At 48.4% G+C, this 23996-nt stretch overlaps 1 protein-coding gene across 21 annotated transcripts in view; it reads left to right on the top strand.

The window, feature by feature from the left end:
* Positions 1 to 23996, top strand: part of ADCY4 (adenylate cyclase 4) — a 1677325-nt gene that overhangs the window by 1189580 nt on the left and 463749 nt on the right. For all 21 annotated transcript variants that reach the window (XM_069633796.1, XM_069633797.1, XM_069633789.1 and 18 more), the window contains 2 exons: positions 21507 to 21591; positions 22453 to 22590. In XM_069633796.1, the coding sequence (XP_069489897.1) occupies positions 21507 to 21591; positions 22453 to 22590 (223 nt within the window). The remainder of the gene's footprint in view (positions 1 to 21506; positions 21592 to 22452; positions 22591 to 23996) is intronic.

Here is a 23996-nt window from a genome sequence, read left to right as displayed (position 1 = left end):
CTTCTCCCATTAATGGTGGCCTCCTCTGACTCCTCTAAGGTCATCATTAATGTTTCCCTGAGTGGTACCGTCTTGGTCCAAGGCCTTCAGGCCAATCTTCTCCTCTTGGATAGACGCTTCCCGTGCCTCATCAATGTCCTTCCTTCTGCTGCTGTCCCCTCTCTTCCCTCCATGGATTCCTTGCCTTCCCCTGCTGTCTCCTCCTTGGCTACCTTGCACACTCCTCCTCCCTCTTCTGCCACCTCCGGGCTTCTTCTACACCTCTGTAGGGCATACCTCTGATTTGTACCCCTCCCCGGAAGTCTTTCAAGGACGGCAACCTTCTCCATATTGCTGTTCTAAACTCTCGCTCAGCTGTCAAACACTCCTCTGACATCTGCCACCTCCTTGAAGAACTTGACCTTGATGTCCTCGGTCTCACTGAGACACAGTTCACGGCCATCTCTGTCACAACTCTGACAGACTCTCCTCCCTGATGGCTGCAAGATCCTCTCTGCGTCCAGGTCCAACCATTCTGGAAGGGGTGTAGCCCTGATGTTCACCGAGAAGATTCCTGCCTCTGTCATTTCTACGCAGGTCTACTCCACTTTCGAATGCCTCGTCCGCAGGCTCTCTCTCTCTCATAGACGTTCCCTAACTGTGGCTACCATCTATCGGCCACCTAGTCAGATCATCTCTTTCCTCTCTGAGTGGGCGACCTTCTCCTCTTCCCTCCTGGTCTCGACCACTCAACTCCTCCTTCTTGGAGACTTTAACATCCACCTGGATGCTTCTTGTCCTTCCTCTGGACTCTTTCGCGACCTCTGCAACTCTCTCTCTATCCTCCCTTTTGGCCCGACACACTCTGCAGGGCACACTCTTGATGTTCTGATCTCTACAGACCTTCCTCTTTCCATCCCTCTCATCACTCCTCTCTCCCAGAGTGATCACTTTCTCCTTTCTTCCCAGCTCACTTTCTCCACCCCTTGGGCCAAGCCAACTCCGGCACTGCCACCTACCTTCTCGGTTATCCGACCCCTGAAGCATGTGTCAGTTGAGGCTTTCGCTTCCACTTTCTTGTCCCGACTCTGTCCCCCTTTGGCTGACTCACACCCTGACACAGCCCTCTCCATGCTCCACTCTGCTATATCGGATACTCTCAATGTTCTTGCTCCTGTCATGAGGATCCACCTGAAGCCCAAAGCCAAGTGCAACTCCTGGTATGACTCAAACCTTGCCACCCATAAACGCAAGTGCAGGGTGGCTGAGAGGAAATGTCATGCTTCCGGTACATCCTCTGACAAACTGGCCTGCCTCATGCTCCAAAGGCAATACTGGCTCTGCGTCCGCACCAGGAAGAGAGCCCACATCCAAGTCCACGTCTCTGCGGCATCTAACAACTCAGCCAAACTCTTTAAAATGTGCAAGGAGCTGGCCAATCCTGCTGCAGTCTCTACCTCTCCTGTCCCCTCCCAGGCCCTCTGCATGGCCCTGGCTTTTCATTTAATTTCCAAAACTCAGGACATCCTGTCCCCTCTCTCTTCCTCTCCCCCTGCCCCCTCTACTCCCTGCTCTTCCTCTCCTCCCTCCTTCTCTGCCTTTCCCCTGTTTTCCCCAGATGGGGTTTCTAGACAAGTCTGATCTATGAAAGTCTCGTCAAAACAGGTTCACCCCTGTTCCTCCAAAACCATCAAGGACCACATTGACATCTTGGCTCCTGCTCTGGCGGACTTCTGCAACCACTCCTTTGCCAATGGTGTCTTCCCTTCCCCCTGAAGCACTCCATTGTGCACCCTCTTCTTAAGAAACCCTCTGCCGAACCTTCCTGCCCAGCTAACTATCACCCAATCTCCATCACTCCTTTCCTAGGCAAACTCCTGGAAAAGCTGTCCATCTCCCAGCTTAATCTGAATCTGTTGGTTGTCTCCATGACCATGAGTCTGGCTTCAGAGTTGCCAGAAGCATGGAAACTGCTCTCTTGAACATCTGTGAAGACCTGCTCTCTGTCGCCTCTTTCAAGGCCTAAAAGGAGGACGGGCACAGAGAGGGATTTCTCAACACGTCTTTATTTCCTTTCACCAAACAGTAACTGGCGCCCTCACGCGCCTTACCCAGAACTCCCTTCGTTCCCCAACTCCCCATTATAAACTCCGCCTCTCCAACGGCGGGGGCTAAACAAGTTAACCCGTTGGTGACCGGCAACACCACCCCCGAACAATATGTCCAAACATAAACTTAACATTCTTCGACGAGCCTCATAGGTCTCTTGATGGTTCGCCGTGGTCTCTCGTCTTGGGCAACTGGCCCTGACGTTCCCTGAGATCCTGCTTCATGGATTGTCCCTCCAGGATCTCCTACCAGAGGGGTCCATAGGTCGTCTCACGGCTCTCACGGATCTGGGGAACATGGTCTCTGAGGTAACTCCTTTCCCTCTCGTCTGACATAGTGCCTGAATTGCTGATAGTTCCTTGTGACAGCTCTGTTTTGATCTTCGCTGTCACCATTGTACCTTTCACGGCGGTTACCCTCATGGGACTTGGGGCAAACCGCGGATCTGTCTTTCTGGGCGTTGGCTGTTGGACAAGAACTTCATCTCCTATGTGGAAATCTTTTGTCACTGCGTGGCGGCGAGTGTCGGTGTCTTGTCTTGCTCTGTCTTTGGCTTCTGCATCCCTTTGGAGTATGCCCATGTCCGGCGGTTCCTCGCTTGCCGGGTTGTGTGGTATGCGGGTTCGCACTTCGTAGTGGAGCATTAACTCGGCAGGTATCTTGTTCGTGGCTTCATGGGGTGTGTTTCTATAGTCTCGTAGGAGTCGACACTTTGCCCGGTGGGGATTGACTGCTTCGACTCTGGCCCTCTGTATCATCTTTTTAATTGACGCCATGAAGCGTTTCGCCATTCCGTTCACTTGCGGGTGGCGGGGGGTTATCTTCATGTGTGTGAAGCCCAGATGCTTCACCAGTGCCCCGAAGTCGTGGCCACAGAACGGTGGTCCATTGTCAGACTTGACTGTTTTAGGGATTCCCCACTCGCTGAATACTTCCTCCAATGCAGCTGCTACCTGGGGAAACGCTGTGGTGGTAACCAGTTTGACTATCGGGAATCTGGAATGTTCGTCTATTAGCAGCAGGAGATAGTCACCCGCTTCCGTGGGCCCATAAAAGTCCATGGCTACTCGCTCCCATGGGCGATCGGGTATCTGCGTGTGCTGTAGTGGTGGTGGGTTTTCGGCCGGGGCGGTGCACTGGCAGGCATGGCAGTTCTTCACCCATTCCTCTACTGCTGCATCTAAGAAAGGGAACCAGACGTGGCACCTCAGCTGTTTTTTGGTGTTTTCGGCCCCTCTGTGCCCCTCATGGGCCGTTCGGACAACCTCGCTCCTTAGTGTGGCAGGGATGACAATCCTGCACCCTATGAGAAGAATGTTGTTGTCCTTGACAGCCAGTTCCTTGTGTACCCTCGCCAGTCTTTCGATCTCCTGCCTGCTAACTCCCGGGTGTGCCAGCATTGCTCTGTGATGGTCTTTCCACTTGTTGGTCAACGTGAGGCTGATAGCAAGGGCTGTCGTAGGGTCAGCAGCTGATGCGGTGGCGACCATCTCAAGGGATAGGGCCGGAGGTAGCGAGTTGGATGCTACGTACTGCACATAGGCGACATCGCCTTTCCAGGTCACTGGAGATCCAACTGGATGTCGCGACAGATAGTCAGCGGGGTTGAGGTCACCCCCGAGACGATGTATAATGTCATAGTTGTATTCCTGTAGACAGATGCCCCACTGCTCAATCTTCGGGGGCATCTTGGTGTGCGGGTTCCGGAACAGCGACAACAATGCCTGGTGGTCAGTGATCAACGTGAACCGTTTCCCAATGAGGAAGTTGTGGAAATGCTCACATGCCCAGACCGCTGCCAAACTCTCCTTCTCTGCCTGGGAGTAGGCCACTTCTGGGGTTGACAATGCCCTGCTTGCATAAGCGACCACGTGTCTGGGGTTGATGTCTTTGCCGCTGGTTTGGGCTAAAATGGCGCCAAGGCCAACCGGGCTCGCGTCAACCACTACTTCTGTGTGCCATGAGGGATTGAAGTAGGCAAGGCGGTGGGCTTCTGTTAGGGCGTGTTTGATGCTGGTAAAAGCCTGGCAGCATGCGGGGCTCCACTCAAAAGTTGAGTCTTTTTGCAGTAGCTTCCTCAATGGGTCAGTGAAAGAGGCGTAATGGGGTATGTACCTCGCACAGTATCCCGCCATGCCGAGGAAGGAGCGAACATCCGCAACCTGCTGTGGTTCACCGAGGTTGGTGATTGTGTCAACCTTGTCGGGATTCGGCATCATCCCTTCGCTGGAGAAGATATGTCCAAAGAATTTTAGTTTTGTCTTGCTGAATCGGCATTTGGTGATGTTGAGTGTGAGGCCCGCCTCCTGGAGCCCTGCACACGTGGCGTGTAGTGCCTTGTCGTGGGACTCTTTTGAAGACCCAAAAACGAGGATGTAGTCGCTGTAGTTCAGCGTACCTCTTATGGGCCTGATGACCTGGCGTATGGCTTCCTGGAAAATCTCCGCGGTGGACGAGATGCCAAAATTCAGTCTCCGGTATCTGAAGAGTCCGTCGTGCGTTGCAAACGTCGTGATGAGCTCCAGCTGGTGGTAGCCTTGGATTAGGTCGAGCTTGGAGAACATCTGGGCATTGTTTAGTTGCACAATCATGTCTTCAATGCACGGGCTCGGATGCCTCTCCCGTTGAATGGCAGTATTTGCTACCCTCATGTCCACACACAACCGGATCTTGCCTCCTTCCTTGGGCACGACCACGAGAGGGGATACCCATGGCGTTGGCCCCGTTGCCGGTTCGATGATATCATCGGAAAGCAGTTGTTGGAGGGCTTCCGACACAGCCGCTTGCATGTGGAACCCAACTCTTCTGGGGTGTTGTGGCACCAGTCTCACCGAGGGGTCGATGTGGAGTTTGATGGGAGGGGCCTTGAGTTTACCCAGCCCTGTGCATAGGTTGGGGAATGTTCTAGTGATGTCGCCTTGTGTGATGAGGTTCTGGGATTGGTAGCATGCTATAGTGCTATAGTACTATAGTCTCTCGGATTCAGTCTGTTCGAGGTTGCGGTGATGGTGTCTCCCGCCTTCACGTGTATCTCAATCAGCCAGAGGCGGGATGCCGTATGATAGCTGAGCAGGCATCGGCTTCTGGCAAGTGAGCCGATGATGTGAATGGTCGTGTCCACTTGCCGACCATTCAAGAGGAGCCGTTGTGTGAAACGCCCCACTGTCAGCAGAAGGGTGGCAGCTCCCCATTGAAAAATTCTCGAGTGTGATGGTTCGAGCGTCGGCGGGTTTGGTATTTTAGCGTAGTCCTGTTCGCCCATGATATTTACAGTAGCGCCTGAGTCAAACCATGAATTGGAATTGGCGGTTCCCCATTTTGATCGGGATTTTGGGGGCTTCCCTGGCCTCTTCATTGTCAAGTATAAGATTGACGTATTCGTCCTGGTCGAATTGATCATATGGCGTGTTGTATGCTGCTTCCGGCTCGTCGTGGTAGAATGTTTCAGGCCTATATTCTGCCGGTGGGTAGTCAAACTCATCCGTGAAATATCTGGTTTGGTCTGCCTGGTCTAACTGTGGTGGGTACCCCTGTGCTTGGTACTCGTCAATGGCTCTGACGTATCGCCTCTGTCCTTGCCCTTGCTGGTAGTATCTGGGTTGATTATATTGTGGGGACGGCGAGCGGGGGGCGTCCTGGCAGGCGCTTGGGGGCGCATTGGAGGAAATGGTATACCTTCTCTACATACAGCGTGAAAATGTCCCTCTCTTCCGCAGTTTGTGCATCGTTGGGATAGAGCTGGGCATGACCCGGAGTGTGGGAAGGACATCCCACAGCGGTAGCATTGTCTCTGTTGGCGTGGAACCTGCGTAGCTTGTGCTCTGTAAGGTTGCAACCCTCTGTCGCCTTGACGAGGGGGCTGTATGGCTGCGACGAGTTCATTGGTGTCTTGTTTAGGGTTGCCTGTGTTGCTCATGGATGACGCTTGGGCATCAACCCTCATGTATGCGAGCAAGCTCGCTGACTTCTGGGATGGTGAGGGGTTTTTTCAGTAGCTGTTTCCTGAGTGCGGGGGACAGGCACCCTTCTATGACCCTCAGCCTTATCGCTTCTTCTAGGGAAAATGCGTTGAACTGACAGTGTGCTCCCTTCACTCTCAAGCGGGTAATGAATTCATCGACTGTCTCTTGTGGCAATTGAGTGCATTTGTTAAATAGATATCGCTCGTAATCGCGGTTGACTTCGATGATGAGGAGTTTGTCTAGTGCCGCAATCAGGTTTGTGAATGTGGTTTGTTGAGCTGCGGGAATCGTTTTCACAACGGTCTTTATCCCCCCCCCCACCAGATTGAGGAAGATGTCCCTGATATTGGGGGGGGTCACCATCACCAGACCCCCGCACGTAGTGCTGAAAGTCTTCCATCCAGTCAGTCCATCTCGGCCCCTTGGTGGCTTGGGGCGCCATGGTGAATGGCGGGGGTAACCGCAGCTGTATTGGTTTCGTCTCGCGGGCCAGTTGGGGGGATCCTGGATTGGACACAGGGTTGCTCATGTTGCTGGGCGGTGGGAGCCCGCAAGCGTACAGTCAGTCCAAATGCTGCCTCAAATTCTCTGGGCCGGAGTGGCGACCGCGCTGCAGACGATGGCGTACGCTGGTGTAGGCCTAGCACGCTGGTGAGCGTGGACTTGCACTCACTTGAGGGTCCGGTGACAAGGATGGGCCCTTAGGAGAAAAAAAACTGGAGGTGCAGCCGGAGGGCGTGGGTGGGATCACCGGCACACGTCGCTGGAGCGGATCTGGCGGACTGCCAGGACCAAATGCGCACTTCCCAGTGCTCGCACAGCTATCTGGCACGCCATCCCAGGCGTGACGATGGAGGTGGAGAGGAGTTTGGAGTGTAAGTAAACGCCCACGTGCACACGGCGGATTGCCGTTGCTCGTACTGGAGGAGGATGAGTAGGAGGAGACTCACCGGACATCCGAGGGAGGATATGGCGGATTGCCAAAGGAGGACTCCGTTGTGCGCACGGACAGCCTTCGTCGCCAGTGTCGCCTCTTTCAAGGCCTAAAAGGAGGATGCGCACACAGAGGGATTTCTCAACACGTCTTTATTTCCTTTCACCAAACAGTAACTGGCGCCTTCACGCGCCTTACCCAGAACTCCCTTCGTTCCCCAACTCCCCATTATAAACTCCGCCGCTCCAACGGCGGGGGCTAAACAAGTTAACCCGTTGGTGACCGGCAACACTCTCAAACCTCGATTCCAACACCACCTGTGTCCTCATCTTACTTGATCTCTCTTCTGCCTTTGACACGGTCAACCATGTCATCATGCTCGACCGTCTCTGTGATAACCTGGGTATCACTGATCAGGCCCTGGCTTGGCTGACCTCTTTCCTCTCCGATCGACCCTCCCAGGTCCAACTTGGGTCCTTCCTCTCCTCTATTTCTATCTCTACCTGTGTTGTTCCCCAAGGGTCTAACCTCTCTCCCTGGCTCTTCAACCAATACTTTGTACTTCTTGCCCACCGCATTTCCACTCTCTGCCCCAACTTTCAGTGCTATGCAGATGATACTTAACTCATTTTCAGGCTCCCTTCCACCACTACTTCTACTTCTCTCATCACTGTCTGTCTGCCTTAATGCCAGTAAGACCGAGATTATCCTTATCGGCACACCTGCTCCCTCCTTTCCTGTCACTCTTTGGCAGGCCTCTCTTGGCCCTCTTCCTGCTCCCACCTGTGAGGCTAAAAACATCTGGGTCATCTTCAACTCCACACTCTCCTTCTCTCCTCACATCTCTGACATGTCTAGGAAGTCACACTAACAGCTGCACCTTCTCAGAGGTATTCTTCCTTTCCTCTCCTTACCCCAGAAGCTCGCTGTCTTCAGAGCTCTGGTTCTCTCTAGGATGGACTACTACAACAGCATCTTTAAAAATCTGCCTGCTTCTACTCTCCGCCTTCTACAACTCATCCAGAACAGGACTGCGAGACTGGTCCTTGGCCTCAAGCCTAGGGATTATATCCCTCCAGGACTGTAATCTCTGCACTGGCTCCCAGTGGCTGCGAGGATTAAGTTCAAAACCCTCTGCATTGTCCAGAAGGCCTTCTGGGGACTTGGGCCTCAGTACCTTCAACTCTCTCTTCCTAAATATGTTCCTTCCCGAGCTCTTCGCTCATCCACCTCCAACTCCCTTAGGGTCAGTCGCTTCGCCAAGCAATGAGTTGGTGGTAGATCTCTTTCTTCGGTGAGGGCCTCCCTCTGGAACAGCCTCCCTGCCTCCCTGCAACTTGAGGAGAACCATCTCTGGTTCCGGAAGCACCTCAAAACCTTCCTCTTTGCTTCTGCTTTCTCTTCTCCTCTCCCCTGCTGAACTCCTTGCTGAAAGTGAAGCTGCACTCGTCACCTGGCTACCTTCTGATCTCAGGCCCAGGTCCCCTCCTTGCCAGTTGCACACCTGCACTGCCTCCCTGGCAAACCCTGCACTTGCTGACTGTTTTCTGAATCCCTACAGTCCCCTACCAGCTCTTGCCACCTGCTGGCTGTACTCTTTACTTATTGCTTTTATTTATTCTATTTTATTTTTACTGTCGATCCCATGTACTGCACTGCCCCCTCCCGTTCCCCCCGCACCTTTCCTCTTCCCCGTTCTCCTGCACTTGCACAATCTCAATGTCACCTGGCCTGTTAAGATCATTCTCTGCCTTCCCTCTGTTCCCCCTCCCTTGCCTCATCGCACCTTGAAACACTTGTGTATATGCGCGTTATAAATGCCATATCATATCATATCTAGCCTGCAAGTCAGCAGTCTTTGTTGCTGTTCCTATCACCGGATGTAGTCTTGCTGTCCATTGAGGCTTTATAGCTCTTTGAATGGTATTGGCCGGCCTTCCTTCCTTCTGGCACAAACAACAGAAGGTCAGTCAAGGCCAAGCAATCATGGGTTAAGTGCAGACTCGGACTGTCCTATAGGGCAATAGGCCTATGGCCGAACCAAAAACACAAAACGCTGGTGTGGGCCAGTTTTATGGGTCAAAGTGGGCCACTTTTTGGCCATTTTTGGCCAGTTAATGAGTTAATTCACTCTGCGGCTAGTAGTTATGACCACCGTTGATTAATACATATTCTTTAAAATGCACGATTTGCATCACACTTTATCAAAAAACTCCTCCTTGGTTACTATTCTAACAGTGTCACAAAAGGAATGAACAGCCACTTGCAACTGTGGCACACTTTTTCATTGGTGCCCGAGACAATTTTATGACCCAGCCCGACCCTGGATAAATGAACATAATGAAAACTGGCCATTATGTGGGGCACTAGCATTACAGGTTAAGGTGGTCTTTAGAGCTCTCTGGGGCAAGCTATAGTGGTCCTGAGATTTGTGCCAGGGGGGGATGTTGTGCCACAATAGGCAAGAAGAGTTTTGCTTAGTTTTCTACACTGTTTAAAGAACAAATCCATCGGCTAGAGCTTCGGTCAAATAATTTCCGGGATCTGCCATTTCTAATATTGACACAATGTAAGTAAAATGCATGTCCTATAGTCTCTGTGAGGCACACTGGAATGAATGGATTAGTTATATATGCGACTTTGCTGGGTCATCATCATATGGTATTGTATGTGTGATGTCACATGTGAGGTCTTTAGGGATGTCCCTGATAATCATTATTGTCACATTAGAACTTGTGAGAAATATGAGGTGAGGTGAAGGTTTCGCTGCACTAACTAGAGGACCTTTCACTAGGGGTAAAATACAAGGATGAACAGCGCTGGCGATTGAGATCAGGAAACCAGATGTGTAGCTGGAAAAAAAAAGAAAAACGAAAGCGCCCGCAAACAAACTATAACTTCCTCTGGTGACCCTGTGCAAGGGGTCACAAGAGGAAGTTACAGTCCTCAGCCACGACCCGGTCCTCAGCCACAAACTGGTTTATTTATGCAATGTTGTTGATACAAGGACCCAGATTCTTTCTTTATTTATGCAATGTTTGTCGGATACCTGTGTACAAACTTTGCATAAATAAATATACAGGTATCCGACAAACATTGCATGAATAAATACCCCTATTAACATTGAAACTATCACACACGATGCAGCCACCCAAGTGGTTCAAGTAAAATAAATTGTTGCTTATGGCAAAGAGAAATCACCCTGTTTGAATAGTACCCAAGGGGGAGTTTCATTTATAAAATGGGATGAAAATTGTGCATTTTAAAGAATATATACTCAGCAACACATGCCAAAACTATTATCCGCATAGTGAACTAACTCATCACCAATACCATCGAAGTGGTTTAAACTGGAATTGATATATAGTTTGGAAAAGAAGCAGCATGAAAGAAATAGCGCTGTTTAAAACTATTATTTTGGACATTTCCTTTGATCAGAGGTCAACTGCCCTCGGGCACCGCCCCGCCCCAAACTCCGCCACCACCCCTGCCCTTGTGGGATCCCCCACCAATTCTTTTCCATTTCCACCACTGAGGAAATAAATTGCTGTTTAAACCGAAAAAAGTGGCTAGTACAATAGTTCTGTGACATTGCAATGTGGAATGCGCATGTTAATGTACTGTGAGAATCAGGTTAATGTGTGTTTGTTTGTTCTATTTATTTGTAATGCTCGCCAGACCCGAGGGTATCAGTGCACAGGTACATGAATATTTTCAGTTTATGATTATATGGTTACAAAGTTACACAAATATAATCCAGTCAAGATTCGATTGCAATAACAAGATATATACATATAGTAAGCAAGGTCAGAAGACATTACATAGAGAGAGAGGTTCAACATGATATAGTCTATATACAGTCTATTGTTTATTGTCTATTTGCAGTGCAAAAGAGTGGGGATAGTAGGATGGTGCTGGCATGTATTTAATGGTCATTTTCTTTGAACCAATTGATGATGTATGTCTGAAGCTGGAGTATGTTTAGTCCACCCTCAGAAAGGGAGGTAAGGAATTCTAGAGCTGTGCAGCTTTGACTGGGAAGCTGCTACCTCCAGCTTTCATCAGTTTGAACATTGGAACCAGCAAGCAGTTTGTATTAGCAGCTCTGGTAGGCCAGTTGGATGATTGTCTGTTAATGCTATCTCTAGGATAGCGGGGTGCAGCGTTGTTTAGGCACTTGTGAGTTAGTGAGGCCGTTTTTAGTAAGATTTTATCGCTGGTGGAGAGCCAGTTATTCTGTCCCCTTACCTCGGAGATATGCTCTTTCCTGGCTATGCCCAGTGCTCCTCTAAGAGTGTTGTTCTGTAGGATCTGGATTTTTCTGACGATTTTGGCACCCTGATATAGCCGTTACAATAGTCCAGTTTGGACAGAATTAGAGCGCTGGCCAGAGTGGTACAACTACTTGTACATAAGAATGGTTTGCCCGCTCTAATCAATTTACATGTATAAGCCGTGGCACAGGCCATGGAATTAACCTGTTTGGCAAAGGTGAGGCTGGAATCGAGCTAAAAGCCTAGGGTTTTTACCTTTTTGGTGACCTTGATGGTGTTGCCATCAATATTAAAGGAGGTGTATTTGTGACCAAGTTTATTGAGATTTGACGTAGTTCCCAGATTCATGAGTTCAGCTTTGTCATCATTCAGGCATAGACCATGGACTGCCATCCATGCCTGGATGATGAGGTAAATTTTATTAACCAAGGCCAAATCCTTATCGTAATCCCCAGTAAGTGGTATGAGAATCTGGGTATCATCTGCATAGTTAGTGTAGGTGATACCGAGATAGTCCAGATCATCTAAAAGGGGCTTGGTAAATATATTATACATTGTGGGAGACACATGAGCCCTGAGGCACTCCACAAGTAATGGGGATGGGGTCTGTCTGTCTGTTGCTGCTGAGGGTGAGAAGACTCTAATAGTCTTGTGGTTTAGAAAGGATTGAATCCAGACTATGGCATTCTGTGAGAAGTGTGCTGCTGAATCGTAGTGGTTACATAGGACCTTGTGGTCCACCAAGTCTAACGCTGCCGAGAGATCAAGAAGGAGTAGTAAGGCTGATTTCCCTTTTGCCCAGGAAACGGACATTGTCCCTCCACAAGCCGCATTTGTGCCAAGCCCTGGGGGTTGCGGCTCCATCTGGAGTGCTCGTGCGCCCCTGGGCAGGAAGAACGTGAGCATCCAGGCTGGTGAACAGTGCAGTGAGGACACCCTGTGCTGCATCAGCAGCGGGACCCGAAGGAGGAGCGCTGTCCTGGGTGCATCTGGGTGCCGTCAAAAGGTGCTCCCCACCAAGGATCAAGATACCTGAAGCCCAGTAACAGCAGGCATATATCAACACCGGTGACGGCATCTGGCATCCCCAACTGCAGTCAACATGGCGGATGACGAGGGGATATGTCGGGGTCAGCTGGCACCAATACCTAACTTCGATGTCCTGGGTGCGCCTGAAAGTCTGGGACCCCGGTGGAGAGCCTGGGTGGAAAACCTGGAGCTGTACTGAGGCGATGGAAATCAAAGACGCAGCAAAGCGCCTGACACTCCTGTACTCGGCCGGGCTAGCCGTCCAGAGGCTGTTCAAGACATTAATGCCCAGAGATCCGTTTTACGATGTAGCCATTGCAGTCCTGAACGAGTACTTCAGGCCTATGGTCAACAGGGACTATGAACGGTTCAGGATGAGGTGTGCGAGGCAGGAGGAAGGGGAAAGCCTCGATGCATTCCACGGGAAGCTGCGCGGAATTGCACTCTCCTGTGACCTGGGGAATTTCGAGGAGGACGAGATCCGGGCGCAGATCATCTATGGCTGCAGCTCCACCAAACTGCGCAAGCAGGTTCTGAGGGACCCAGCGCTGACCCTCGATCGAATATTGGAGCTTGACCGGGCCCAGGAACCTGCAGAGGTACGGGCCTCAGTCATGGACTCCTCTAGACACCACCTAAAGATGGAGGTCCCCATGCCGCGAGTAAAGGTTGAGGAGGTGGCGGCTGTCGGCAGGTGGCCAGGAGGAAGAGTGATGAGGAGGGGAGACTGGCCGAAGAGAGACCCCAATGCTACCATATGTCATCATTGTGGGTGGGATCTTCCACACCCGCAGGACTGCCCGGCGATGGGACAAATCTGTGGAAGGTGCGGGAAAGGAGATCACTTTGCACAAGTGTGTCTCGCTCCAGCCCCAGCCGGCATGGTGGGGGCATCAGGGGGGAGTGAGGTGAAGGGGAGAAAGACCCCCCAAGGTGGCGGCGGTCCAGGTGGCGGAGAGTCCCCGAGAAGCACTGTATGATATAGGGGAGGAGGAGTACGAAGAGAATATATTCTTCTTGTCCTGCAGCGGCGCTGGGGGCCAGTTTGATCCCGGGATTTTCTGAGTTGGAGGAGCCCCTCATAGGGCCCCGTGGTGTGAGGACTGGAACACACTTGTTTATTTTGGAGTGTCAAAAATGTTTGAGTTTTTAGTAGCTTTTAGGTGGTGCGTGGACTGGAATGCACCAAATGTTTGCGGTGGGTTTTTGTTTGATTTTGTGTGCTTATAATAAAGGAGGGATGTTGTGTGGGGGTCTAGTGTTTGTTGACGTGAGCGCCATGACTGTGTCATGATGCTCACGTGCCTATTTAATAAAAGGGGTTCTGCTGGTGCTGCGAGGGCAGAGCAGCAGAGCCCCAGGAAGTGGCAACGTGTGTGTGTGTGTGTGTGTGTGTAGGTGTAGGTTGTGGGCCTGCCACGTGGTCGTGGCCTTGTGTGCGGCGCGGCCCAAGTGCCTTCGGAGCCGCAACCGCTGAAATCTGGGGGTGACACCCCAACACTGTGGAGCCTGCGCCCGGTGACACCGGGCGCCGTAGGCTGCCTCCCTACACGAGACACGCCGGTTGTCCACCGACGTGTCTACGCCATCGGGTGTTCCCAACAGCATCTGTGGGCTGCCCCGGAGACCAGAGGCGGCCCCAACATTGGGTATATTTAGTTTTTTATTGGCAATTTTATCCTAGAGAGTGTTGATTTTCTTATCAAGTGCCTTCCGTATGTCGGAGCACCAGATTTTGTCCTTTACACAGTTGTCAGGCACAGGAGTGAGGTTTTCAAGTTCTTTTAGGATAACAAAGAGTTCCTTTGTACTTGAATTGGCTTGAAAGATCCTATTGTTATACGTTTCCTGCTTAGTATGCAGTATTTCGTTTTTATACATGGTTGAGATGTTGATAAAGTTGGCTCTATTTACATCGGAGGGTATCTGCCTCCAGGTAACTTCACTTTTTCTTTTTTCTTTTCTCGGGGTTTTGAGGTGTGGGGTGAACCAAGAGTTCGGATATGCTCTGGGTTTGCTTTTTTCATTTTTAGAGGGGCAATGGGGTCTGGGGCTTCGGTCATGGTTTTGTTATATTCATTAACTAGGACAGTGGGATCAGTAGTATCTGGTAGTGAGTTAAGGGTAGGTAGTATTAGGCTTATAAGTTTATCTGCGGTTATGATATTTTTTCTTCCTCATTAGGGTGGGAGGAGCGATTAGGATATTTTTAGTTGAGAGGATTTTGGCATCTAATGTAAATGCTACCAGATGGTGGTCAGTCCATAACTTAGGGGTTATGGCAGTAAAAGATGTATTGCAATTGTAGTCTGCTACCCAGTCAAGTGTTCTACCTTTATCATGGGTTGGTAGAGTCACTCTTTGAGTGAAGCCAAGTTCAGTGAGGACATTAGCTATTGTTGCTGCATGCTGGTCTTTGGGGTCGTTGAAGCCCAAGTAAAGATCCCCGAGCAAGAGTACTGTTAGGATGTGCAGTGTTTCCAATGTTTACCTGTTAAACCATGAGTGTATAATATTTCCTTCACTATGTCTATTGTCACTTAGATACTATAGAACATAGAACTGCATCTTATGTAGCAGGGTTCCATGGAGAGCCAGTGAAGAAGCAGGGCCTTAGTGGGAAGATTGTACTCCTCCTGCTGGGGGTCGTCTTATGTCATCAACTTGCAAATAAAAGGTTCTTTACCTTTAAACTACTGGTTATGTGAAAGCCTCCCTTTGTACATAACATTTGGCGACGAGGATTTTGACTGGGACCCGGAGGACGACCCCCAGCGCCTTTTCTACAGATCTAGTGTGCTGGCTGTGGAGCGGAGCCAGCCTGACTTGCCTGAGGGAGGGCCTTTTTCAGTGGATTATTGACGGCCTGACATCCAGTGTGTGGCATCCACCGGAGGGACATTGCTAGCGCCAGAGGAAAACCCCTGGAGGCTCTGTGGTCTGTGGGAGCTGGAATTGGACCCCTGAAATTTTGTTGAACTTGTGGAGACCGGGCTGGCAAAGACACGGCTTTGGCACTTTTATAATTGGATTTTGGGTTGTGTGTTTTCCGAGCGGCCATTGGACACCCTGGCCCCACACTGAGCAAGGTTGAGAAAGGAGTCGCCGCCGATGACCCTGGTGAGGCGCTCCAGGGTGAGTACATAACCAAGCAGCTATCTTTTAATTAGTGTCACCTACCTGTTTGGGTGGGAGCTCTATTGGTTAAACCAGAATTGCAAGCTTGTTATTCTATTCTGCAACTTTGAGACATGGCAAATGTGCCTGCTCCTGTGTTTTTTCTGGCAGTGCCAGTTGAACCCATGGTTAGATGGGAAGACTGGAAGGAAGGATTCAGCAAATATGCCTTAGCAGTGTTTGGTGCCAACTACTCCAATGAGCGCAAGGAGGCATTGCTATTTCACTGTTTGGGAACTGCAGGCCAAGAGGTCTTAAAGAGATTGCCGGAGCCTTCTGACATTTTGGATGCTGGTCCATATGAAAGGACATTAGCCAAACTGGACAGGCATTTTAGAGTGGAGGAGAACATTATATTGGAAAGATATAAATTTGCCACGAGAGAGCAGAAGAATGGGGAAAGTATCGAGGATTTTGTCACGGCTTTAAGGGGCTTAGCAGTGAAATGCAAATTCACTCACTGTCAGGATGAGCACTTGAGAGACCAGCTAATGATTAAATGTTCCAATGACAGTATTAGGAAAGAACTATGGAAAGAGAGGAACCCCACTTTGGATCGAGCAATTGAGATAGCGAAAATGGTGGAACACACAGATAAGTGCATTGAAGTTCTTCAATCGGATACTGTGAACAATGGTAAACCCAAGTTGGATGAGAGTCAGGGTTCAGTGCTGAAGGTGTCAAAGGTTGTTCAGAGGCAGAGTACGTGGAATCCAAGACGCGCCTCGCAGAATGCTAAAAGGAGCGAAGAGAACAGACCGGCAACTGGCAGAGGATGGCGTCAATGGGTTCCTGCAAAAGATAGCAGAGGGATTCCCAAAGACATGAATTCTTTCAAGATGGTTAGGGATTCAGGACAATCCAGAGGTTTTCCAGGGAGAAGATGCTTTAGATGTGGAAGCTTGTCGCATATAGCCTCGGATAAGGATTGCTTTGCTATTCATATCATATGCAATGAGTGTGGTGTGAGAGGGCACATTGCCCGATGTTGTAGAAATTTTAATGCTGGGTCAAATCAAGTGCATGAAATAAGTGCAAGTTATGAAGATGAGTCATATTGTGAGGATGGCAGAGAAGTGGTATTTACAGTGAATGCTGTCAATGGCAGAGTGAAAATGCAGAAACCTTATGCTGAGGTTGTAATTCGAGGTGTACCCGTACGCATGCTAATGGATAGTGGTGCTGATTACACCTTGATAAGTGTGGAAGTGTGGAGGAACAAATTCGATAGTTGTACTCTGTGGGAAAATACTGTTAAAGCAAATGCTTATGGAGATGTTCCCATAGATATTATAGGTTGCTTTGATGCTGAATTACAGTTTAAGGACAGGAAGGCCAAAGGTTGTGTGTATGTTACCAACAGAGGGGGTGAATTGTTGTCATGGAGTGATCAAGCTGAATTGAAGATAAGGCTTGAGGCAAGTCATTCCGAGCAGGTAATGTCTGTTGCGGGAGGAGAGCCCACAGAGATGCAAACCACGTTATCTGGGAAATTGGGGTGTCTTAAGGGCTTTGTACATGTAATTCGCCTAAAGAAAGGAGCTGTCCCTAAGATTGCAAAACTGCGAACTATTCCTCTTGCTCTTAGAGGAGATGTAGAGGAAGAACTCAAGAGAATGGAAAGAGATGGTGTCATTGAAAAGATAGAAGCATCTGAATGGGTCAGTCCTATAGTTGTAGTCAGAAAAGGCAATGGGTCTTTGAGGCTCTGTATAGATCTTAGACATCTAAACAGCATGGTTGTGGCAGACAGGTTTCCTCTTCCCCGAATAGATGATTTGATGGTGGGAGTAGCTGGGTCAAAAGTGTTCTCCATACTAGATCTTAAATCGGCCTACCATCAGGTTGAATTGCACCCTAATTCCAGGGATCTCACCGCCTTCATCACCCCGATTGGATTGTTCAGGTGTGTTCGCATGCCATTTGGTTTGGTCTCAGCCGCAAGTGTGTTTCAGAGTATTATGCATAAATTACTTGGGGGTGAAAAAGGGGTGATGTGTTATCAGGATGATGTTCTTGTATGTGGGAGCGATGAGAAGGAGCATGATGTTCGTTTGAAAAGAGTTTTGGATATTTTGAAGGAGGCAGGCCTCACCGTTGCCTTGGAAAAATGTACTTTTAAAGCCAACAAAGTGGTGTACCTGGGTCATGAGATCACTGGGGAAGGGGTTAGACCCAAGGAGGAGGCTATTGAGGCCATAAAAAGAATGGAGGAGCCTAAGTCTAAAGGGGACATACTGTCATTTTTGGGACTGGTGGAGTTTTACGGCAAATTTGTCAAGGGGTTAGCAGAAATGTCGAGGAATATGAGATTTCTCACTCGCAAGGGAGTCGTTTTTAAATGGTGTGACCAGTGCAAGAAAGAATTTTTGATGATAAAAGAGGCTATAGTCAATGCTCCCATTTTGAAAATATTTGAGGAAAGTAAACCCACATTGCTTTTTGTTGATGCCAGTGATTATGGTGTTGGGGCTGTTCTGATGCAGGAGGATCAGACAGGTTTACAGACTGTGGCTTTTGCGTCCAGGTCTTTGAAGGGCCCAGAATCTAGATATTCAGTTATTGAGAAGGAGGCTCTAGCATGCGTTTGGGGTGTCGAGAAATTTAAAAGATTCTTGTGGGCGAGGAGTTTCACCATTTGCACTGACCATAAACCCTTGGTTGGAATTTTTACGAAAGGTGGTTTGGAGGGAGTGTCAAGACGCATTATGAAATGGGTCACGGCATTGCAAGGGTTACAGTATACCATGCTCCACGTAAAGGGGGAGGTTAATGTGGTTGCAGACGCCTTGTCTAGATCTGTCCAGAGGGAAATTTCTGACGATAGTGACTTTACAAGTTCAGAGGAGAGTGCAGAAATATTCCAGGTGCATGAAACATTAAAGAAAAGTGAGTGGGATGTGTCTTGCACGGAGGATGTTGTATATCAAGGAGTACTTACTCTGGTTGCAGAAGGTAAAATTAAGAGCCACAGGGGCGAGATGAATGGTTTTGCCAAAGTGAGGGAGGAGCTATGGATTCAGGATGGTTATTTATACAAGGGTCACCAGATGGTTGTGCCAGTCGGTATGAGGAAGTCTGTCTTGGAGTTGGCCCATGTTGGGCATTTAGGTCTGGCCAGGATGAAGGGACTTGTGAGGTCTGAATTTTGGTGGCCTGGTATCGACAAGGACATAGAGGAACAAGTCAAAGACTGTGTGGAATGTATTGAGGGAAACAAAGGCTTGAAAGTGCAAAAAGTTCCCATGGTAGTGAGGGAGTCCCCGCGTGTCCCTTGGGACGAAATTGCGTTGGATCTCCTCGGTCCATTTAATATTGGTGGTGGCAGAGATAGCTACCTATTAGTAGTCATGGATTTATTATCAAAATGGCCGGAGGTATGTGTACTCAAGGACATATCCAGTAGTAGTATAATCAGATTTTTGGAACAACTGTTTTGGAGAGAAGGGTTTCCAAGAAAGTGTTTGTCTGACAATGGGACCCAACTTGTTTCCAGAGAGTTTAAAGAATTCTTAGAGAATCATGGGATTGAGCAGGTGAATACTTCTTTATATCATCCCCAGAGTAATGGGTGCGTGGAACGATTTAATAGGACTCTGATGGAGGCTATTAGGATAGCGGTGGCTACTGGAGGAGATTGGGTGAGAACAGTGATGGAACGCACGTTCCAGTATAGGCTAACTACCCATAGTGTCACAGGCGTGAGTCCATTTGAGATCTTGAGAGGAAGAAAACCAAATACTCATTTATGTCCAGGTTGGATGGGCAAATCAAAAATGGTGGATGTGGATCTAGAGAGTGTAAAAAAGGAGAATTTTTGAAGCTGGAGTTAGATCCAAGGAGAGGTATGATCAGAAGAATTGTTGTAGGGAACTCAAGGTCAAAGAGGGTGATTGGATTAAAGTCAAGCTCCCCACCAAAGTTCGTAAAGGAGCCTCGTTGTTTTCTGAACCCAAGCAAGTTGTGAAAGACTTGGGTTCGTCAGTGTTGGTCAAAGGAGGAGCTATTTGGAATAAGGAAAGGGTGGCTTTTCCGTTTCAATGTTAATTTGTCTTCAGTTAGTTGGAGACAGGGACTTTCTTGTGACTCTACCTAATCAACCACTAGATGTCATATATCTATGCTCTTGATTTGTGCCAGGACTTGCAGCGCATCCAATGTTTTACCTGTTAAACCACGAGTGTATAATATTTATTTTACAGGTTTCAATTTCAGTTGTTCAATATGTGTTTTACAGGTTTCAATTTTAGTGGGTCCTCACCCACACAGTTACTTGTTATGTTTAAGGAGGAGAGGTGTTAGGATGTGCAGTGTTTCCAATGTTTACCTGTTAAACCATGAGTGTATAATATTTCCTTCACTATGTCTATTGTCACTTAGATACTATAGAACATAGAACTGCATCTTATGTAGCAGGGTTCCATGGAGAGCCAGTGAAGAAGCAGGGCCTTAGTGGGAAGATTGTACTCCTCCTGCTGGGGGTCGTCTTATGTCATCAACTTGCAAATAAAAGGTTCTTTACCTTTAAACTACTGGTTATGTGAAAGCCTCCCTTTGTACATAACAAGTACCTGCAAGGTATTTATTAGGTTGTCGGAGAGGATTGTGGAAATCTCCTCCTCGAATGCTCCGATGGGGCCTAGAGGTCTGTAAATCAGATGAATGGTAAGCGTTTGGGTACCAGAGTTGGGAAGTTTGACAGTCAGGGACTCACAGGATTTGACATCAGGAGATGTGACCAGACTCACGCTAGGGTGGATTTGGCTATGATAGCTATGCCTCCTCCACGGGTCTCAGTTCTATCTACTCTAAAGATGGTATAGTCGTCTGGTACTGCGAGCATGAGGGTAGGGCATGCTGCTGCATGTAGCCATGATTCAGTAATGGCAAGAAAGTCATAGTGTTCTGCCTGAATTAGGTTAGCTATCTCTGTGGCATGAGCTACTAAGGACCTGGAGTTTACTAAGGCACCTTTGAGGTTAGGAATGTCAGTTCCTGTCAATGGGGGAGGTGAGGTGCTGTTGTAGACTTCCTCAATCGGTGTTGGGATGTGGGGTTTGTTCTGCTTGTATTTTCTGTAGATAGAAGTGTCAGTCTTAGGCAAGGTGGCTAGAGTAGTGGTATTAATATTTTCTGTTAAGATAGTTTGTTTATTATAGGGGCATTTTCTCCTAAGGCTGATATTGGTTATTAAGCTGGCAGGAGGTTCGAATAATTTCATCAGTCTAGAGCGAAGTCTGATATTTCTGGATGAAGAGTGACAGGGTATATTAGTTCTAGGTGGGCTCTGGGTGAGGTTAGAGATAGGTGATAGTTGGCACAGATTGTTTGGTACTGATCGGGGAACCTACATCACCTGGTGTGGCTACCATGATGTTTGTTGCAGTAAATTCTGAAACAGGAGTGCTAGTGGAGTCTGTGGGGTCTAGAACTAATACCAGTGTGGCCCACAGTAATAATGGCTGTGAGGCAGTAGCGTTCATAATGCACTTAAGGCTGGTTCGGGCAAGGTAGGATAGCGGCAGTGGGCTAGTTATCTTTCAGTCGGGTATTTCCAACTACAGAGTGCAATAGGCTACGTAGCAAGATAGTTCATATGAACGCAAAAGCAAGTAAAATGGCCTAGGCTAGTTCAGATCAGCTTAATGAAGCGGCATGTTATTATAAAGTGTCTAAGAAATGTTAGACATATAACAGTTGTTTATGTTAGCAAAATCACGTGACAAAACATAGATACGTGAAGTAGATTGTGAACTTGTATCTTTTTTAAAGTTTAAAAAATATCATGAAAAATATCATGACATATTTTTTAACAAATGCATTTTTAAATAATAACATCCTTCCTTTAAAATGCAATGTTACTTGACTAACGTTTTGATGATTTTAAATAGCTCGTAATTTCAGTGAATACTATTTTCCATTGAAATATATATGAAAACTAACAGCATCACTCTTTTGCATTGTCTTTATTAACTTTCATATGTTTGTGTTTAAGTTTGCCAATATTTCGTTTTAAAAACAACCTTCTTTACTCTCCATCAGGAATGCCGCTCTGGGGATCTCGTATGGCGTCACCTTTTTCATGTTCCTTCTTATCCTCTTCACTTGCTTTGCAGGACAGCTGGCAGTAAGTTCTAACACTACCTACTTCCTCTCACATGTCCATTGCAGCCATACCTCACCACTAGGACCTTAGTGGGTCCACGCTTCATGCAGCTCCCCAACACTGGATTAAACAGAGTCTCGCCAGCCTTTCAGTACCTATATTGCACTCCACGGGTTTATGGGATCACACCACATCTTTCTAACTAACTTACAAACATCCTCAAATAAGCGCAACACCGACAAGTCAAACACTAGATGTTTCCCATCTGGCAACAATATGCTTCCAGTGTGCCCACGGAAACACGACTAAACAATACAAGACTAAACAATACAACTGCATAGACGCCAGTACTATTGGTTCTACACACAGCAACAGCTGAGCATAACGCCTTTCCTTTCCATCTTCTCCCCTAACCAACCCCTGCCCAGTTTCTCTTTCAGAACCACGAGAGCGCCTGGAGACCATGTAAATGACATTGGTGCACAGTATAAATCAACATAACATAACCTACATAACCCAATTTTTGTATACTAAGCCTTACATGATGAATACTAGAGTTTCTCCATCCCTATAGAATCCATACTTCCAGATAAATGCTAGCAACTCTGCAGCCCTATGGGACCCTGGGATCCATATTGGCTACCCACTAACCAATACACCTCACATCACCTAGGCCTGGCTCTCTCCAATCTCCCTCTTTACATCCCTGATGTGAGGATGATCAGGCCCCATGCTCTGTGTGTCCTCTTCGCCTGCCCTGTGCTCTTCCTCACACACCCCTTTCTCCCTTCTATTCCTTTTTCTTTTTTCCCCTCTTACTCGACCTGTCTCCCATCCCCTTACTTCTTGTTCAATCAGCTTTCAATTGCTCTCTCCTGACAGAGGTGTATCCGGAAGGGGCCGAAGCTTCTCCATTGGATCCCCTCCATCTCTTCAGCACTCTCCACGCGTCCCTGGCTGCGTGTCCCGCTGGGAGTGCTCACCATCCTCACCGTTTTGATCATGGCGCTCTTCAACTTCGTGAGTACAGACCACACCTTCCATCTCTCCCCCTCACTGCACCTTAGGCTGCCCGATTGTACCTCATGCTACAACCCACTGCACCTCAATCCCCCACTCCAGTCGCAAAATGCAACAGCAGGTGCACCAACCCGGGCCTGGTTGTGAAGTAGCAATAACAAAAGTGGTATAAGTAGTTGTAATAATTGTAAGGGAAGAAGTCGTAGTGATAGGACATAATTCACCTCCCTACCAGACCCCAGGTCAACCCGTGCAGGCAGTGGTAGAGAAAGTCAGAGTTCTGTGTGCGAGATCAAGGTGACAGCATGTTTGGCTCAGCCTTTCATCAATCTGGCACAGTTAAAAGAACCACCATCAGCAAGGGGTAATAATAACACCTGTTATTTATAGCCTGTGTACAGGAAGTAACATATAATAACACATTGTTATTGTTATTTTCCCAAATAGTGTTGTTTGTGGGTCTGCTGTTTCATATATTGGCTGTGCTGTAACCGCAGTTTTAATCAGTGTGTACATACTAGGAAATGTGTCTGAGTCGTAGCAAGACATGCAATGTCTTCCTGTGCTGTACTAATATACCCCATGAGGTCACTTCTTTATTATCAAACCATGTATACTACTCCACAGCGATTTATCTCAAAAGCAAGAAATGCTTTTTTTGGCTGTCAAATCATCTTAAAAATGAGTCTGCTTATTTATGTTATTCATATTTTGCTTGGATGTAAGCATTGATACTGAAACACGGAAGTTCCTTTGTGAAAATTAGAATGTACGCAGTTCATGCTAATGTCCTGATTCTGCAGAGAACTTCCTGCGTGGATATGATATGGCATTTATAGCGCAACACGTGTTTCTAGGCGCGACAAGACAAGGAGGGGGAAACAAACAAAAGGAGGACAAAACAGCGATCCTTGTGTCATTCAGATAGCCCAAGTGAAGGGAAGAGGGAGGGGAGAAGAACCGGTGGTGGAGGTGGGGGGAGGGGTGAGAAGTGCAGTTACCTCAATATAAGTGCAGCCAGCAGGTGGCTTGTAAGTGCAGAGAGAAGGGATTTTAGGGTTGCAGGTACCGACCCTTAAGTGCTGGGAGATCCTGGAGGCAGTGCAAGGGTAACTGAACATGCAGGAGCCTGGGCCAGAGTTCAGAGGGCAGCCAGGCGACCAGTGCGCGGAACAGTTAGGGACATTTGCAGGGGAGAGGAGGAGAGAAAGCCGAAGCGAAAAGGAAGGCCTGGAGTTGCTTCCAGAACTGGAGGTGGTTCTGCTCAAGTTTGAGAGAGGCAGGGAGGCTGTTCCAGAGGGAGGCCCCAGGCGAGGAGAGAGATCTGCCCCCAACTCTCTGCTTGGAGAAGCGCCTGACCCTAAGAGAGTTGGAGGTGAATGAGCGGAGAACTCAAGAAGGAAGAT

Source organism: Ambystoma mexicanum, chromosome 13 (assembly GCF_040938575.1).
Source record: "Ambystoma mexicanum isolate Mex_15411 chromosome 13, UKY_AmexF1_1, whole genome shotgun sequence".
Classification (NCBI taxonomy): Eukaryota; Metazoa; Chordata; class Amphibia; order Caudata; family Ambystomatidae; genus Ambystoma; species Ambystoma mexicanum.
This window is presented reverse-complemented; position numbering and strand designations above follow the sequence as displayed.